This window comes from Lissotriton helveticus, chromosome 6 (genome assembly GCF_964261635.1).
Source record: "Lissotriton helveticus chromosome 6, aLisHel1.1, whole genome shotgun sequence".
Lineage (NCBI taxonomy): Eukaryota > Metazoa > Chordata > Amphibia > Caudata > Salamandridae > Lissotriton > Lissotriton helveticus.
The window spans coordinates 2,085,622,128-2,085,642,051 of NC_136067.1; the positions used below are offsets into that span (position 1 = coordinate 2,085,622,128).

A 19,924-nucleotide genomic window follows, 5' to 3' on the forward strand; every position below is an offset into this window, starting at 1 on the left:
ATGAACGTGTACGCCAGATAATTAATGCAAACTGGCATGTCTTAAACTGTAACCCGACTTCCCACAGCAAGCTACCTAAACCAATGTTTGCCTATAAAAGAAATAGAAATCTGAAAGACAAGATTGTCCACTCTAGATTCAATTCGAAATCCCCAAATAGAACTCTGAATCAAAGATCTCTGCTGACTAACATTCCAGTACGAGGAACTGTGAAATGCTCCTCTTGCAAGTCCTGTACCAATATTATCAGTGGGGAATCTTTCACACATAATGGATATACAGCAAGAGCAAACGACATTTGGAACTGCAAAACTACAAATGTAGTTTATTTTTTGAAATGCACGTGTGGCTTAGGCTATGTCGGAGAGACTAGTAGGTCTATCCAAACACGCCTGACAGAGCATAGATCTGCCGTGAGAACTCACAAACTCACTGCTCCCCTAGTCAAACACTTTTTAGAGAGCAATCATAAACCTGAAGACTTCCAATGGCGCATCCTCGAAAAGATAAGAACACCTGATAGTAAAGGAGGATGCGCCATTAGGAAGAAAAGGGAAGTCTTCTGGATTTTCGTTTTTAACACTTTCAAGATAGGGTTGAATTGTGACATCCCTTGGGAAAATGCCATCACATAGGGACTCAGTATAAACCTAGAATCTGTATCCGCTAGGTCTTTAATATGTAAAATATTGTGAAGTTTTTACAGATGAAAAATGTTGCTATTTCTAGGCTGGAAAGGTAGTTTACGTATACTTTCCTCCTTTTATGATAATTATTGTCAATATATGTTGTGAAATCTTGTTTTGGTTCATTTATATTTTTAATTAAATTCCGTAGTATATTGCCATTAGTCGACCTATCTGTACAGGACACATTATCATTGGCATCTAAAACGATGATAGAGGAACAAAGAGATCGATAGATCTGTAGATACAGTTCTAACGATGAGGAGATCAGACATAGGAGAATATGGCTCTATACGATGATTATTATTGATGACTACTGACGGCTCGCTGTTTGAATCCCTTACATACGGGTTCCACAGTGTAGCCACCATCCGGAGGGTACTGTCGCTTTAAAACATTTTGACCACAACCGCTAATGGCCCATTGGCTGATCGTGTCACATGGGCCGTTTTGATTTTTGCGCGCGGGAAAGCTCCATAAGAGAGACTGCTCTGTGGTGCGCAGTTAGTATCAGACGCAACGGCCGAGAGACGCCGTCTCAGAATATTTGGCAGCCCCGCTGAGCCCTTGTCCATCGCTTTTCGGGTAAGAGGATCGAAGTAAATCCTTAGTACCGTGTAGAGTAGATGTAGGTAGTTTGGAATATCTAAAATGACAATAATATTAAATAGGATTGTTGTATATGTCTTTGTAGGGTATAGCGGTATACATCCATATCTAAGGAGTTACCCGACAGGAAAGCTAAGTGCAAGAATCCATGACTGCACGCTTACATATTGTATCACGAGTATCCCGGATAACTATTTAACTTTCACCGACAACCGGAATACGGCTCAATAAATTAAGACAATGTAAGTATTAGGAACATTCTCAGTAAGTGTAAAACGAGTTTGGAATGAGACCGGCATTTCGAAATAGTGAAAATGGTTTCTTTCGTTTTTTTCAATAGTGGAAAGGACATTGTATTATAAACGTCCCTGAAAACCGGCTAATTTCTAAAAGCAGCGAGACAATGTTTCAGCTAACTAAACAAAAGTAAGTGCAATTAATATCCCCGTAAAGGCTAAGTTGATTGTCTAAACAGAGAGATATCACAAAACAATTAAACTGGTGTTTGTCTTATTAACAGTTAAAATACCTAAAGAAATCCTGGGTTGTTCTACATTACACGAGAGATGAAACATATATCCAAAGAATTCTCTCAAACTAACCTGGAACTTTTAATTTAGGTAAGCACTTTTGCCCAGAAATGTGGTCCAGATTGTACTGAACATTGACAAAGGGAAAGGAGAGCCTTTTATCAGATGATGCATCTTAGCTGTAGTTGGACCTATAAACCATGCTAAATTAGTAGCTGCTTGGTATTTCGTACTTTTTTAGCCTGGCACTGGCCACATTTAAATGAGTACCAGTGTGTTTCAAGTGTATAGAGCGAATACCATGATAATACGACCTCATGTAAATGTTGAGATGTATATGTATATACATAAAAAATAAGGGGAATTACCGTTTTCAAGATGCACAGTACTTGGAGATTTGCTTGAGAGAAGGGTTTACTTATGTCTCCTAAAAAACGTTTTCCAAATCCCCCCTCCCCCTCGGTTTCCTCTTTTTTTCCCCCCCATTTATCCTCCCTTTCTGTTACTAAAAAGAAACTGCTGATTTAAGTGAGTTAGATATTAGAATGCCTTTCTTATATTTTAAATCCGTAGAGAATAGCCTAGACGTGTCCCTCCTGAGGATCAGCGGACTATCAGATAAGGGGACTTGAGCGGTGTTACTATCATCGACACCAATGATCTATGATCCTAGTAAGTAGATTGGTTTTAAGAAAAGTTAACTACTAAGAAACTAATAAACGCATCTTTAGATCACTATATTAAAAAGAGATGTCTAGATAGGAAATTACCTAGAAGGGTGGATGTTTGAGGTGTCTGAAGATTAACCTGCTCAACACCCTCTACTATAGCAGTAGATTTCACACTTTCGGTTGTAGCTAGAGTTTAACATTCAGATAAACCCCCTCAATAGTTACCCGCTTAGCAACTGCTCAAAAAATTATTCTGTAACTATGAATCTGTGCTTAGGATTATCTAATGTATGAGTTGTCGTATAGAGATGGCTACACGCAAAAGAGGACATGAAACTTTGTATAGAAGGATAAGATTGCTTAAATGTTTAAATGTTTGAATATGATTATAAATATTAATGATTCGTGTTTCTTGGATTTCGAGAATGAATGGTAGAAGTACACAAGAACAGTAACTTGACAAATTATAGACAGGTTTGAATAAATTGTGGAGGATTGTGAGATTTGTTGAAATATGTGCTTATATATGCTCTTTCTTTTTTATGTATATTTTAGTGTACTTGTGTGGCTCCTGAGGAAGGCGTTTGTTGGAACGCCGAAACGCGCGTCGAGAGACTATATGATGTCATGCCACTTTGTTTGATATGTTCTGTAACATTCAAATGTTTGAGTTTTTAATTTAATATGATTTATGAAATATAACTGTCATATTTTTAGCTGTGTGTTTATACATATATATTAGGTACTCCTTGTGAATAGGGTCCTTTAGATTATTGTTTAGGATCTGTGTTTTGTTTATTTTTCTTTGTGTACAAGATATCATGATTTTAGATGTTTGTATTTTTTAATTAATAAATGTTGAGCTATTGACAAAAACAATTTTCGAATTTTCTAATTAATGCTTATCCTGATAGTTATTAATTGCTTTTCATGAGTTTCCTCTGTAGCTATTATATGTTGACCAAAGAATTCCAATATATAGGAATGAGAAGGTACAGTCCTTCAGGGCCCTACTCAAGTCTCAAACAGTAGGTTCAGTCCTCTTTTAATCTTCCTCAGGTCTAATAGTGTTCCTAAAAGAATGCTGGGGATGACGCATTTATACCTGGCACCAGCTTGTTGGTAGGAGTGACTCTAGGTTCCAGGCCCCTCCCAAACCAATGGAGTAAAAGTTCCCAGGGTTTCCCAAACCACTTGTGCATTTTATCTTTTGTTATCTACAGCAAATAATCCTACTCTGTCTAAATCCAAGATGGGGAAACCCTTCTCCCATTGTGCAGAGCATCTGCCTATTACAGAGGTGTGGCCAGGGAAATGAGCAACCGCTCCTCAGTGGTCAGTTCAAACTAGTTCTGCAGGAAGCTCCCTCCCCACAGGGATTGGATACTGCCTGACTAGAAGAACAATGAAAGGGCCTGGCCAGGAGCCATCTACCTGTGACAAGAGAGGCCCCTTTGAAGTTAATGAAGTCACTGAGGATTGCTAAAATGGTATTCCTGCCAGAGGAACTGAAACGCCTCTCCACACCCTGGCTTTTGTCTCTGCTCTGGGGGCAATTTACACACGTCAGTCAGGACTTGAGGACTTAGAGGGCTCCAACTGGAGACTAATGCACATTAGCTTTTAGATGTTCTAGGCAGGAAAAAGTTAATTTTCTAGATGTATCTTTTCCATAACATCTATCAAAACTTCGCCCGTGAAATGGGCTTTTATCAAACCCTACAGAGTCCAATTGTTACATTTCTATGTGTTTTCTAGCCATAGAAACCATTATTAGACCTAATAGCGCATGTCATTGTTTCTTTCTCTATGTAACAGCCAGCTTTGGTACAGGGGAATAAGCTATTCAGTGCTTTCTACCTGCATTCATTTTAAATACCATGCACCCTGCATTATGGAGAGTAAAGCCTAGTTAAGGGGTCGCCATTTATCACTTGAAAGGAAGATTTGAATCTGTTAAAACATATATTTTGACACGTTGAATTGCAGTTTAAGAAATGCTTTAGTCAGGCTCTAATGTGATGCCTGAATCCATGTTTGCACTGCCACTGCAGTAAATGGGACAATAGATGCTGCAGTCCACTAGTTGCCTTTACCTTGCAGATCAAGGAAACATTTTATACCATATACTAAGGACGGATAGGTAAGTGAAATATGCCAATTAGGCTTATGCTAATTCACCCATGTTAAAAGGGGGAGCTTTACAACTGGTTTGCAGGTGCAGACAGGGTACAAATCTGGTGGTTCCCCACGTAAAAAATGGTTACTTCCTACAAGGAACATTATTTCCATAACCAGTTGACACTGAAAGACATTTGCAGCAAGATTTTAAAAAATAAAAAATAAGCTGCTACACTATTTGGTAGGGGGTTTCACTGCTTCAAATAATGTGGAATGTTGTTTATATTAAAAATGTAATTGTTCTCATTCTACAAAATTGCTGTGCAATAATCTAACAAGTTCTCTTTTCAGCAGTTTTAATTAATTACACACCATGCAATTCTATTAGACCTGCCAGAAGGAAGAATGCGAATCAGCTCACTGCCACTTCTGAGATGGCATTGTAGCATTCCACCATAGGGGAGGTTGGATGCTATCCGTAAAACTTACTAGTTGTTCTAGTTAATTCTACTTAAGTCACTTCATTAGTTGTCATTACCATTGAGAAGAATGGATATGGGTGTTGTAGCTACTTGCATCAGAGTAAATATGCATACATTATGTGACAAAGAAGAGCACTAGGTAGACAGCGCCCCCAAACACTCCTCTTAGAGGCTGCTTTTTTTTACACCAAGCATTTCTTTGACAGGTTTTAGCAGATAAACAGCTATAGAAATGCAAGAAATGTAAGAGAACTACCCGAGTCTGCCAAAAACATTTAACCACTGACGACATAGTATCCTGATGCCAACCTTTTATGAGGTCTTTATAATAACAGAATACAAATATATATCTCAAGTGTCATTCTCTATCTACTTTTTCTAGTATTTTTGATACTTTTAGTGTGGACTGTCTGTAACATGGAATACACCATCTATAAATATTTACTGCAAAAAATCTTGCTGCCATCACAATCCATGTAATCCTTCCAAGAAAGTGAACACTAGAGTACGGTAAAGCGGCTGTGAACACAGTTTACTGCTTACTGGCCATCTCAGTGATGATCCCAGGTACACTGTCTCATCACTCTCTCAGGGAAATACTGCTCCTCATCAGCAACAACCTACACACAGGAGCTGCAGAAGCAGTCAGTACAGAAGAGCAGTGAGCGAACTGGGCGTGGCCAATTCACAACCCAAGAAAACAGCAGTAAATATGCCACTTCAGAGCAAAAAAAGCAACCAGCGAAACCTATAATCGGCTGCTCGGACCCGTTGAAAATAAGATCCTGGACTTGGTGCAAGAAAGGGAAGCCCTAAAGTGCACTATGCCGAAGGCGGCCCCTATAAAAGGAGGCCTCTGTGAAAGAGTCAGATGTGACTTCAGCTCATTGATCAAGAGCCCCAACGATATCAGGTGGTTTGCTGGTATGTGGAGGTAGTCTTCGACTGACAGTGGCAAGCGTGCCTTCAACAGCCAATCATCAAGGTAGGGAAATACTGGTATGCTCAACCTCTGAAGTAGGGTGGTGAACACCATCATTTTCATGAACAACTGTGGGACACATGTGAGGCCAAAGGGGAACATGGCAAACTTAAATTGCTTTTGGACTACTGAGAACCACAGGTAACATCTGTGGGAATCCAAGATGTGTATATGGGTCCTCAAATGGTTCACATGAGAAGGATACAAAACCCAACCTGGCCAGAAAAAGAATGTGTTTTTTTTTTTAAAGGCACTGAAGTTTGTCCCCAAGAGTACAAGGCAGGGGAAGGGGATGCCAAGTGTCCCACCAGGGCAGAGCCCTACACTGGTGAGCAGACCCAAGGATTGGCCAGCGTAGCACCAGGGCAGGAGATAGACCAAGTTAGTGTGGTGGTAGGGTGACAAAGCGATGATGCCCGAAGCCCAGATGCCTGCAAATACTTCCAAGTGCAGGCAGGGGATCACCATCAATTGGTGGAGGATGGAGGTTCTCAGGGACACAGAAGCCCTTATGACTACTGTACAGTGTCATCTGTGGTCCTCAGAGCAGGCAATCCCCAATGCATTCTAGCAAGTTTTGGTAGCTGACAACCACAGGAGTCACTTTCTCAGGTTCTCTAAACATTGTTGTGTGTTCTGCCACGCCTGTAGATTGTCTTCAAAGAAATGATCTGAAGCACACTCTCTGGAAGGAAGTAGAGTTCAGGTCTCACTAGGAGATGGTAGGTTTGCTGAAGTCGGTGTGCTTGACAACACAGTCTGTGGCCACCCAAGAGCGGAGTCATGAAGGCCTGGGAAAATGGCCAAGGCGGTCGGGAGATAAAATATCAAAATTAAAATATCGATATACAATAATATCGATGTTTTAATTTCGATGGTATAGAATATCGATGTGCAACAATATCGATGGACAGAATATCGATTTTAAGGTATGTATGTTACTAATATCAAAATTTTGTTTAGTGTTATGTATTTTATTATGTATTTTATATGTTTGTTAAACATATTTTTAATGTATGATTAGAAATTAGTAATTTTGTTTACATTTAGCGTTTTAGTATCAGAGTAAAGTAAAGTAAAGTCCACATTTGTAAAGCGCACAATCACCCGTAAGGGTCTCTAGGCGCTGGGGGCCGTCGGGAAGATTAAGCGAGCTATTGCCCAGAGTCACATGGTGCTGGGCTAACCTGCCGCCGGAGCCGGGGATCGAACCGTGGTCCCCAGATTCCAGCATCAGTCGCCCTGGCCGCGGCGCCACACCTCTTCCCTGGGTTGTGGGTTTATAGGGGAATAGGGTGAGAAGTAATTTAATTATAATTAATTATTGTTTTAATATTTTTGATTCATAATTAATTGTTAATTAATAACTAATTGGTAATTAATTAATATTAATTATTTAATTACATTAATTAGAGTTAATGTAGTAATATTTTTACATTTTTGTCATTGTTAATTAATAATTAATTGGTAATTAATTATTATTATGTAATGAAATGATGATTACATTTTTATGTGATTTATTTATGTGTAGTGGGTTGTTTGTTTATAGGGGAATAGGGTGTGAAATAATTAAATTAAATTAATTAAAGAGATTGTATTTATTTATTGGTATTTATTATTAATTAATTGTTAATTAATTAATTGGTAATTCGTTTATTTTAAGTTATTTTATAATATTAATTATACATCATTTATTAATAAATTGTGTTTATTTTTGTACATATCTTGTTAATTAATTATTAATTGGTAATTAATTATTAATTAGTCATTACTATTTGTCAATTACTTAATTTATAATTACATCAATTTAATAATATTAATTGTTATTAATTGATATTTATATTAATCGTGTCTTTTTGTATGTGTAGTGTGTTGTGTTTTAAAGGGGGAGTAGCGTGAGAAGTATTTTTTGTTATTTAAGTAAATATTAATTATAAATATCTGGTATTTAGTAATATATTTTTGTAAATAAAATATTATATCTTTTGTTTGTTAAAAAAAAATCTAATTGATAAGTATGTTAATATAACGTCTACCCTATTCTGCACTTTTGCTACTATTGCACCCTCTGGAGTGGGAATATTAATTTTTACCCCTACGCTATCCAACGCTTTCCCTACTGTTGCACTCACTGGAGTGGGAATATTAATTTTTACCCCTACGCTATCCAACACTTTGCCTACTGTTGCACTCTTTGGAGTGGGAATAGTAATTTTTACCCCTACGCTATCCAACACTTTCCCTACAGTTGCACCCTTTGGAGTGGGAATAGTCATTTTTACCCCTACGTTATCCAGCGCTTTCCCTACTGTTGCACCCTCTGGAGTGGGAATAGTAATTTTTACCCTTACGCTATCCAACGTTTTCTCTACTGTTGCACCCTTTGGAGTGGGAATAGTAATTTTTACCCCTACGCTAACCAACGCTTTCCCTACTGTTACACCCTCTGGAGTGTGAATAGTAATTTTTACCCCTTTGCTATCCAACGCTTTCCCTACTGTTGCACCCTTTGGAGTGGGAATATTAATTTTTACCCCTACGCTACCCAACGATTTCCCCACTGTTGCACCCTCTGTAGTGGGAATAGTAATTTTCCCCCCTACGCTATCCAACGCTTTCCCTACTGTTGCACCCTTTGGAGGGGGAATAGTATTTTTTCCCCTACGCTATCCAACACTTTCCCTACTGTTGCACCCTCTGGAGTGGGAATAGTAATTTGTACCCCTACGCTATCCAACGCTTTCCCTACTGTTGCACCCCTTGGAGTGGGAATAGTAATTTGTTCCCCTATGCTATCCAGTGCTTTCCCTACTGTTGCACCCTCTGGAGTGGGAATAGTATTTTTTACCCATACGCTATCCAACACTTTCCCTACTGTTGCACCCTTTGGAGTGGGAATAGTAATTTTTTCCTCTACGCTATCCAACGCTTTCTCTACTGTTGCACCCTCTGGAGTGGGAATAGTAATTTTTACCCCTACGCTATCCAGCGCTTTCCCTACTGTTGCACCCTCTGCAGTGGGAATGGTAATTTATACCCCCTACGCTATCCAACGCTTTCCCTACTGTTGCACCCTTTGGAGTGGGAATATTAATTTTTACCCCTACGCTACCCAACGATTTCCCTACTGTTGCACCCTCTGTAGTGGGAATAGTAATTTTCCCCCTTACGCTATCCAACGTTTTCTCTACTGTTGCACCCTTTGGAGTGGGAATAGTAATTTTTACCCCTACGCTATCCAACGCTTTCCCTACTGTTGCACCCTCTGGAGTGTGAATAGTAATTTTTACCCCTTTGCTATCCAACGCTTTCCCTACTGTTGCACCCTTTGGAGTGGGAATATTAATTTTTACCCCTACGCTACCCAACGATTTCCCTACTGTTGCACCCTCTGTAGTGGGAATAGTAATTTTCCCCCCTACGCTATCCAACGCTTTCCCTACTGTTGCACCCTTTGGAGGGGGAATAGTATTTTTTCCCCTACGCTATCCAACACTTTCCCTACTGTTGCACCCTCTGGAGTGGGAATAGTAATTTGTACCCCTACGCTATCCAACGCTTTCCCTACTGTTGCACCCCTTGGAGTGGGAATAGTAATTTGTTCCCCTATGCTATCCAGTGCTTTCCCTACTGTTGCACCCTCTGGAGTGGGAATAGTATTTTTTACCCATACGCTATCCAACACTTTCCCTACTGTTGCACCCTTTGGAGTGGGAATAGTAATTTTTTCCTCTACGCTATCCAACGCTTTCCCTACTGTTGCACCCTCTGGAGTGGGAATAGTAATTTTTACCCGTACGCTATCCAGCGCTTTCCCTACTGTTGCACCCTCTGCAGTGGGAATGGTCATTTTTACCCCTACGCTATCCAACGCTTTCACTACTGATGCAATATGTAGAGTAAGTATATATATTAATTTATATGTAGAGTTTTTAATTTATTTTAAATGTATATGTATTAGTTATTATTTTTTAAATATGTTTTAATGTTTATATCTATAATTTGTTAAATTATATGTATTTTTAAATTATTTTTACATTATTATTAACACATTTAAAAAACGATATTTTTTACTTCTATATTTTTGTACTACGATATTTTTTTTCTCAATATTTTTGTACTTACCCTTATGTAGATAGAACTTCGATATTTTTGATGCCGATATTTTTGCTTCGCTATTTTTGTATGTCTATATTCTGTCTGTCGATATTATGTCATAGATTCGGTCTTCTGGGCCCCAAGGAATTTGAGTATTTGAATAAAAAATCACCAAGAACGCAGGTTCTTTATTTTTTGCCAAAGATCCACAAAAACGACCAAAGACCACCAGGCCGACCAATTGTGTTGGGCTGTGATTCCGCATTAGAACCGGTCTCTCAATACATTGATTTTTTCTTAAAATCGTTTCTACCGCAGGTCAAGTCATACCTCAGGGACACTACTGACTTCATCGCTAAAATAGAAGGACAGTCATTTAATGAAACAACACAAATGATGGTGACCTTAGATGTCGCCTCACTTTACACCCAAATCCCCCAGGATGAGGCCCTGCAGGTATTAGAACTATACTTGGACGAACGTGACAGACCCCATAAGGTACCTACCTCATTTATTCTATCATTGGCTGAAATCACTTTACGCAGCAACTATTTCAAGTTTGAAAATGCGTTTTTTGTCTAAGTCAAAGGCTTCGCCATGGGCTGTCCCTATGCACCTGAGATGGCGGTACTATATATGGCACAGTATGAAGAAAGATTCATATACAACAACAATCCATTCTCTGGCCATATAAATCAATGGTTAAGATACATTGATGACGTCTGGCTCCTGTGACAGGGGAGCCAGACCGAGCTCGATCAATTTTACGACTGGCTCAATTCGAGACAAACTGATATCACATTTTCGATGGAATCTAGCCGAATCAAAATGACCTTCCTTGACATCACAGTAGGCACCCGCGATGATAGTCTAACAACCACTTTACACAAAAAGGAAACTGACAGAAACACCATCCTCCACTACAAAAGCTCGCACCCACAGTGCTTGAAAGAGAATCTCCCTTTTGGACAACTATTGAGAATAAGACGTAACTGTACGGATTTGGCGGATTTTGAGTATCATGCGACACGGTTTTGTGCTGAAATGGCGAAAAGGGGTTATCCAAAAAAACTTCTACATCACTCCAAAAAACGGGTGAGATTCACCCCTAGGCAAAATCTCCTTCAGAAAAAAGAAAAAAGTGAACTTAATAAATTGGTCTGTGTAACAACCTTTGGGTCACACACAAACCAATTCAAATGTATCATTTTGAATAATTGGCATCTATTGAAGAATCTGGAACATCCGTTGGAGAAACCCATCTTCGCCATGCGCAAAAAACACTAGCATTGGCCAGCAAAGTTACATTCCCAAACAGAAGAGCGACTTGATAGCACAATGGAACTTAAAACCTATATGCGGGCACCATAAATGTGGCAATTGTGTATCATGCTCAACGACATTGGAAGGTAACGTTTTTGACCATGACGGGGTCAAATGGAAACATGAGATGTTCACAAACTGCAAGACCAAGAATGTGGTCTATGCCGTGGTGTGTCCCTGCAACAGAGTGTATATTGGCAAAACTTGCCAATCTATAAATGTACGAATCACGCAACATCGCTCGAGAATAAAGAAAAAGGTATCATCTGCACCTATGGTTGAAAATTCTTTGTTTAACAACCATGGGGGAAATCATTTCAAGTGGACAGTACTAACATGGGTTGATCCAAAACATCAATCGTCAAATGTTGAAGCGGCACTTCTGCGCAAAGAGGCGTACCTAATCATGAGATTTGATAGCGTAAATAAAGGTCTGAATTGTTTGAGTGAAGTGTACAGGATATAACCTCTTTTAACACACTCATAAATAAAACCCAATGTCGTTTTCATGCTTTAAGTATTACTACAATTCCCATAATTCATAGCAACCAGCACGGATGCCCCCGATACACTTGATTGGCTGCATCATATCATGTGACCGTATTGCCGATTGTTAATTTAAACCACGCATGCACGGGAGACTCTGTTTGCCCCAAGCCGCCGGCTAGAGATATTGACAACGCGTCAAGCTTATAACCAACGGTAAGACTTGGCACCTCGACTTTTAGAGTATACCTCCTGTTGTCCTAGTAAAATTTGAGTCAGCTTAGTGATTTCTCCTTATTCTTTCCGTAGGACACGGAATTTGGTGATTCATATTGATAGCGGTACCCGCTTCCGCCTAATTGCGGGGCCTTCACAAGTAAGCAATTTCTCTGGTAGCCCGTGGCGCATATTTTGTTCAAAAATCATGGGTTGCTCCCGGGTGTTCGATTTACATGTTGTCCAACATTATTTTTCAGAATTAAATAATAATCAACATTGGGAATTAAAATTCCCTCGTCCGTCGAGGTTATATGGATGTATCGTCAGACCTATAAAATACAGGTAAATCCATTAGATGAACATTGCGCCTCAATTTGTGGCTGCAGCCCACACTCTCGAAACAGTACATTCAAAGTTATTTCGCTCTGTTGCAGGTTGATACACACAGAAATTGATGACATTCTAGAAAGACCAGCAAATTCCTGGTCCTTTAAGGTATGCTGCATCATGGGATGCACTCTTTAAAAGCAATCTTGGTTGGATAGAGGACCAATTTCTAAAATATTTTCTCCCTCCTTTTTTTAAAAACAGTTCCTATGGATATGACTTATCCTGCCCTGATGAGAGTCCTGTGACTAATACAGTGCGACTCGAAACGCGTCAGCATCCATTTATTCAGTAAAGGAATTGTGCCATCAGCATTTGTTACATTCCCTGTGTTAAATAATATCCAAACATAGTAAATACTGGAACATGAATGTGGGTGGCATCATAATCTGTTCACCCCCTGGAATGTAATTCATTTGTCAACCGCAGTGTTTCTTTGTACTGTCCTTTGGCAACTGTTTAATGATTTTTTTCATATTAATTTGTTTAGTAATTAGAGAGTACATTTGTATTGTATGATTATTTGTTTCATATCAATTGGACATATTGCTTTTGTTTTTCAATAATGATGTATGGTTTAATGTGAAGTTGATGATGTTTCTTCTCTGATCTGAAATGATACAAGTTTTAAAACAAAAAAAAGAATGACATAAATCAAGTGTCAGGGCAAACTAATAAATGTTGGTTTACCCATCTTTACGCATTAATTGTTTTTCAATTAGTATTAGAGGTATAGGTACAATCCCGCTTTTGTATAGATTCGGCCTAGGCAGTTACCAAAACAAGAAAAAAAGAAGGTGCACGTGAATACAGACCCTGAAACTGCTGTGATCCAGAAAGAAAAAAACACAAGATGATGGACGGAATGTTGCACTTTGGCAAAACATTCACCCCAGTCACAGATCTGAGTTTAATCCATTGTTATTTTGCTCACCACGCCACCCCAGTTCAGACATGGCCATATGCAAATCAGCCTTGAACATGTGCCTCAGGGGAACAGTCCAGCCCGAACTGCCAAGCCATGTCTTCCCTGGACCGGAATCAAGCATCCTAGGACAGGTTTCTGGCTATCAGCCGTCATCAGCCAGGATAGCTTGACTCCAGTATCGTCGTGAGCACTAGACCCACGTCTGGGCATACACTTCCCACACAGGGCGAACAGCAAAACACACAATATGATGGAAGGAATGTTGCACATTGGCAAAATATTCACCCCCGTCACAGATCTGGGTTTAATCCATCGTTATTTTGCTCACCACTCCACCCCAGTTCAGACATGGCCATATGCAAATCAGTCTTGACCCTGTGCCTCATGGGAACAGTCCAGCCCGAACTGCCAAGACTTGTCTGGACTGATTTGCATATGGCCATGTCTGAACTGGGGTGGTGGAGTGAGCTAAAGAATTATGATGGATTAAACCCAGCTTAGTTGACTGGGGGTGAGTGTTTGATTTGCTCAATCGCTCTGTCCATCATCCCCTTTGATATCGCTTTGTTCGCCCTAAGTTGGCAGGGTATGCCAAGACGTGCGTCCCTTGCTCACTTTGCCACTGGATTTAAGATAGCCTGGCTGATGAGAGTTATGAAACCGAAACCAGTCCCAGGATGCTTGTTTCCGGTCCAGGGAAGATATGGCTTGGAAATCCGAACTGGACTGTTCCCATGAGGGACAGGGTCAGATTGATTTGCATATGGCCATGTCTGAACTGGGGTGGTGGAGTGAGCAAAAGAATGATGATGGATTAAACCAAGATCAGTTGACTGGGGGTGGGTGTTTGATTTGCTCAATCGCCCCGTTCATCATCCCCTTTGGTATCGCTGTGATCCACAACGAAGCAGAAACTGAGTGCACTGACCTGGAGCCTAGAGGGGAAGACATTGCAGCCCTGGGAGACCTGCCTGAGCTTGCAGCAGGGCAAGTTGAGGGTGGGCCTACCAGGAAGGATGTCTGTGGAGCTCAGAAAGAGTGTCAGAATCTATAGGGCTTGGGATGACATGCTTAGGCCCAAGCAGCTGCTGACATCTCTGGAGTTCACCTTATCTATTGAGGGGATGACTTCCCATATAGTGAGTTTCATACACCAGGGGCAACCCATGTGTTAATAGTCCCCCAGTGCTACAGAGCCTTCCTACTGAGTCAGGCTCATAATGCACCCCTGACAAGGCTCACAAACTGTTATAGGCCATGTCCCACCTGCCAGATTGTGGGAAGTGAGTGAAAAAACTCAAGGCTCCCCTGTTTCCATTACCCTTTGAAAGGGTGGGTATTGACATTGTTGGGCCCCAGGACAGCCTTATGAAACAGGTTTACCCTGCTTTTAGTGGACCTTGCCTTTAGGTACCAAGAGACCATATCTCTGAGATCTTTGACTGCGGCCACAGACCTTGGTTTCTATGGCCATGATTCAGATTTTTACCCAATGTCTGCATACATGATGAGGGTGAGTGTGGGGTGACCTATGTGTTTTTCACACCCTATCACCCTCAGACCAATGAGGATGTAGTGAACAAGACCCTGCCTGAGCCCATTCGGTGGAAGTAGGGTGTCTTCTTACAATGGCTGCTTTGGTCTACAAGGAGGTGCCACATAAGGGAGTTAGGCATTGCCCTTTTGCGCTCCTCTAATGCCACGCTGTTGAAGGATCTCTTAGTTGAAGATGAATTGGTGGGAACAAGCTCCCAGGAAGCACCCTCAGGATGTAGTCAGCTACATGCTGGATTTCAGAAACCAGATGCAGCACTTCTGGAAGAAAGCCTCTGAGAATCTGGAAACCATCCAGGAGGTGATGACGCACTGGTATGAACAGAAAGCCACTCTAGTCTAGTTTTAATCTGGAAAGAAAGTGTGAGTGGTGGAGCTAGTGAAGCCCAGGGTCCCCAGAGACTGTTGATTATAGCCCTATGATGTAAAGGAGAGAAAGGGGGAGGGTCCCCCACTTGGTAGAACTCAAGACCCCCAGGAATCCCTTAAGGTTATCCCATGTCAATCCCCTCATAGCACTCTATGGGAGGTCTGAAGTCACCTTGCTTCCGGTGTCAGATGATGAAGTGGAGTGTACCTCTCCCCTATCTTTTATCTCCAAAGGAGCAGGATGGGTCAGAGGATGGTGTCAAACTCTCCCCTACCCTATCTCTAAAACAGCAGAGAGACAGTCAGCAGTTGCTGGGGCAGTTTGCCTCCCTATTCTCCCTCACTCCTGGGCTTACACATTTGTGTACCCATGATATTGGAGACATCATGCCTTAAAAGAACAACATTTACAGACTGTGTGCCAAGGTAAGGGCTAGCATCAAGGACAAAGTATCCAAGATGCTTGCTTTGGGAATGATTGAGACTCCAATGGTATCTAGTCCATCCCAGTGGTGCTGGTACCCAAAGCTATCATACCGAGTATCACCCCAGAACTCGATTTTGTGGGGATTACAGGGAGCTCAACTCAGTTACCAAAACTGATGCTCGTCATCCAAAGCTGAAGAGCTCATAGACAAGTTGGGAGCTGCCAAGTTCCAGAGTACCGTCAGTCTCACATCAGGCTACCGGCAAATTGCCCCGATTGAGGGGGCTAAAGAGAGGACTGCATTCTCTACTCAAGAGGGCAGTGTCTAATTTAGGGTGATGCACTTTGGATTGAAGAATTGCCCTGCAACTTTTCTGAGGTTGGGTAACGGACCTGGCTGGGATGGAGGCATTCAGTACTGCCTACCTGAATAGCATAGCTGTCTACTGCTCCAAAGCCACCTGTTCGACCTCCAAGATTGGGTTCTTGCTCTGCAACTGGGAGCCCTTACTATCAAGGCCAGCAAGTGCTAGATAAGAAGGGGACACCGGGAGGGTGGGTGCCACATGCGGCCCCTCCAAGTCAAGATAGAAACTCTTCTGGCCTGGGAACCCCTCCCGCACCCCAAACAAATATTATACTGAAGTGAGGGCCTTCCAGGCCTTCACTGGATACTTTAAGAGGCTTGTGAAGGGGGATGTCACCATTGTCTCACCCTATTGAGCATACCTCAAAGAAGTAGCCCAAGTGATCTGGACAGAGGTCTACCGGAAAGCCGGTGAGACTCTCAAGCAGACCATGTGCACAGCACCTGTGCTCAGATCCCAGAAAATCATTGTGCAGACAGCTGCCTCAAAACATGGCATAGGGGATGTATATCACACTTAAATGAGGGCCTAGCCCAACCTGTAGACTTCATAAGTAGGACGTTATTTGCCAGGGAAGAGAGGAGGAGTGCTATTGAAAAGGAAGCCTTTGCTGTGGTCTGGACAGTGAAAAACTGAGAAAATAGCTGGGATTTACTTTCGAGTTCACTTTTGAGTAGGGGAGAGGAGTTGACCTAACGGCTAGAGTGGCTGACCTCAAATCTGGGAAACTAGGTTCGAGTCTCGGCAATGACAATGAACATCCTGTGATTCTGGGAAAATCACTTAATCTCCCAGTGCCTAACAAAATGAATGTGACCTCATGTAATGCAACTGGTGCTATGTAAGGCGCTCTGGTACCCGATTTGGGTCAAGTTCACACTATATAAAACTCTGCAAAAATAAAAAATTGCTCATGCTGAGAATACCAAACTGGAGAGGTGGTCCATCACCCTACAGAGAATGGAGTTTACAATGGAACACTGCCCTGGGTCAGACGACATCAGTGCTGATTGTATGTCCAGGTTCTTCTGCCTTAGTGATGATAACTCTCATAAGGCTGGTTAGTTTTTCCCCACTTCCAGCTGGGGGGGGCACAAATTATACATAACAGCCTGAAGGTGGCCGTCCCCCAAACTTGTTGCCTTCCCCCCTCCTGTTTTTCTGAAATTCAATTTTGTTGGCTTTATCACTCTGTGCACTTTACCATTGCTAACCAGTGCTAACGTGATTGTGCTCACTCCCTTAAACATGGTAAAGCTGACTTACACCCAATGGCACATTTCATTTACCTAAAAGTTCCTACTAAACTGGTATAACATGTACTTAGGGCCTAAAATTAAATGTTACTAGTGAGCAGCAGCACTTATTTTGCCACCCTCTAAAACAGCCTTTTAAAACTTGCCTCAGGCATGCAACTGTAGCCTCTGGTGCAGTTTAAACTACCATTTGACCTGGAAAAATAAACCTTATGCCAGGCTTAAACCTTCCTTTTTAATACTTATAATGTATTCATAAAGTAGGCTCTAAAGACTCATGTAGCAGGGTGCATTGTATTTAAAAAGTAGGGCATTTGACCTTAAATTTTATTTGCCCAAGCAGTGATAAATTCCCCTAAAGTAACTTTTCCCAGTCATAAGGCATAACTCTCCCACTGAATAACAATAGGTTACCTTATTACCATTAGTAAATGCTAACTGTGTATTGGGAGCAGGCATGCTGTTTACACTCAAACGAAAGGGAATTTAAAGAACTCTTTAATGTTAAAGTTGGATTTCAAGTCGCAGAAGGACTGCCCAGCTGCTTGAAGGATTGCCTTGCTGTCTGAGAAGGAAGACAGGACCTGCTTGCTTTCATCCCAGGCTAGCTGGAGTGACTTCAAGGGTCAGTTGGCTGACTTCTGTGAGCTACAAGGACACAATAGGGTGACTTTTCCCTGGTCTAGCACAACCAGACGACTGCCAGTGGCTCTCATGCACTATTTCACAAAAACTTTTTTTATTATAAATTTAATTTAACGTCATATCTCTGGTTCTATTGACCGAGCTTTTGTCATTTTGGTATCATTTTAGTTATTAAAATTGACTTTTTTTTCTAAATTGGTTTGTACTTTTCTTGTGTTGTGTTTTCACTTGATTACTGTTGGTGTGCTGCATGAATACTTTACACATTGCCTCTAAGTTAAGTCTGATGGTTTGTGCCAAGCTTCTAGAGAGTAGAGCACAGGTTAACTTAGTCACTTTTATGGTTCACTCTGACAGGGATTTTGTTTGTTGCTTGACTAGGTTTCCAACCCCTTCAACCAATAACCCAATTTCTTACATAATCTAATTCAAAGGGGAGGTAGTTTGGGCATCGGTAAATCTGAGCTGCATGGTCAGGAGTGAGCCTTAGACAGAAAGGCAGTGGACATGATGGAGTTAGCTGCCAGGGGGCAAGGGGAGGGTTGGATTTAGGATTTTACTTTAGCAGCAGTGTATTTTTTTACAGATTTGTTCTTATTTTTCTACAGGTAAGAGAACAAGAGATTGATGGAGACGTGGAACGGAAGTTCAGTGACAGAGTTCCGGCTGGTGGGGCTAACTGAGGACCCTACGCTGCAGATTGCTTTCTTTGTGTTATTCTCAGTGATGTATATGTTCACGCTCATTGGAAACATTATCCTGATCACTGCCTGTGTCCGTGAGCCCAAGCTCCACACTCCAATGTACTTCTTCCTGGTCAACCTCTCATTCTTGGACATGTGCTACTCATCAGTGATTGTCCCTAACATGCTTGTTCAATTCTTTCTTGTGAGGAAGATGATCAGTTTCGCCGGATGTGCAGTCCAGATGTACTTCTTCATGCTCCTGGGCTGTACAGAAGGTGTGCTTCTAGCAGTCATGTCATATGATCGTTATGTAGCCATCTCTTTACCATTGCATTATAGCATCAGAATGAGCACATCTGTTTGTATCAGGTTGGCAGTCTTCTGCTGGATCAGCGGCAGCGTGGTAGGACTTCTGGATACTGTTTTTACACTGATATTACCTTTCTGTGGTAAGAACGTGATTGATCATTTCTTTTGTGAATCCACAGCTCTAGTAAAAATGGCGTGTACAAACACCTTTGTCACAGAGATGGTGATGCTTGCTGTCGGGACGTATGTGTTACTGATCCCTACTCTGGTCATTCTCTTCTCTTATATCCGAATCATTGTCGCCGTGGTGAGGATCAGCTCATCCGCAGGCCGAATCAAAGCCTTCTCCACTTGTGCCTCCCATTTGATTGTTGTCACCATGTTCTACAGCACCGCCATCTATATGTACATGAAGCCCACATCAAAAAAGTCAGCTAATCTTGATAAAATTGTGTCAGTATTTTACACTGTCACCCCCCCAATGCTGAACCCCATGATCTACAGTCTAAGAAACAAGGATGTTAAGATGGCTGTGCATAAGATTACACAGAGGCACAGAGTTTAATATATACTGCCATCCTCTTTTGAAATCTATGTGTAACTTGAAGGTCACAAGTTTGAATCATTGAAGTATAACCTGAGCCTTTTAACCATCAAAGTCAGTAAATTGAGTACCAATAAACTAAATAGCACTAACACCTGGTAACAAGCCTGTGTTAAGAGGTGCTATGTAGAAATAAGCAATTATTATAAGTTCCTATAAACAAAATTATATTAAGAGTTTAATG

At 41.2% G+C, this 19,924-nt stretch overlaps 1 protein-coding gene across 1 annotated transcript; it reads left to right on the top strand.

The window, feature by feature from the left end:
• The first annotated feature begins 18,768 nt into the window (after window positions 1-18,768).
• On the top strand, window positions 18,769-19,701 carry LOC144762050 (olfactory receptor 2D3-like). The gene has a single exon (XM_078647199.1). The coding sequence runs from the start codon at window positions 18,769-18,771 to the stop codon at window positions 19,699-19,701; it is 933 nt and encodes a 310-aa protein (XP_078503325.1).
• The last annotated feature ends 223 nt before the right edge of the window (window positions 19,702-19,924 follow it).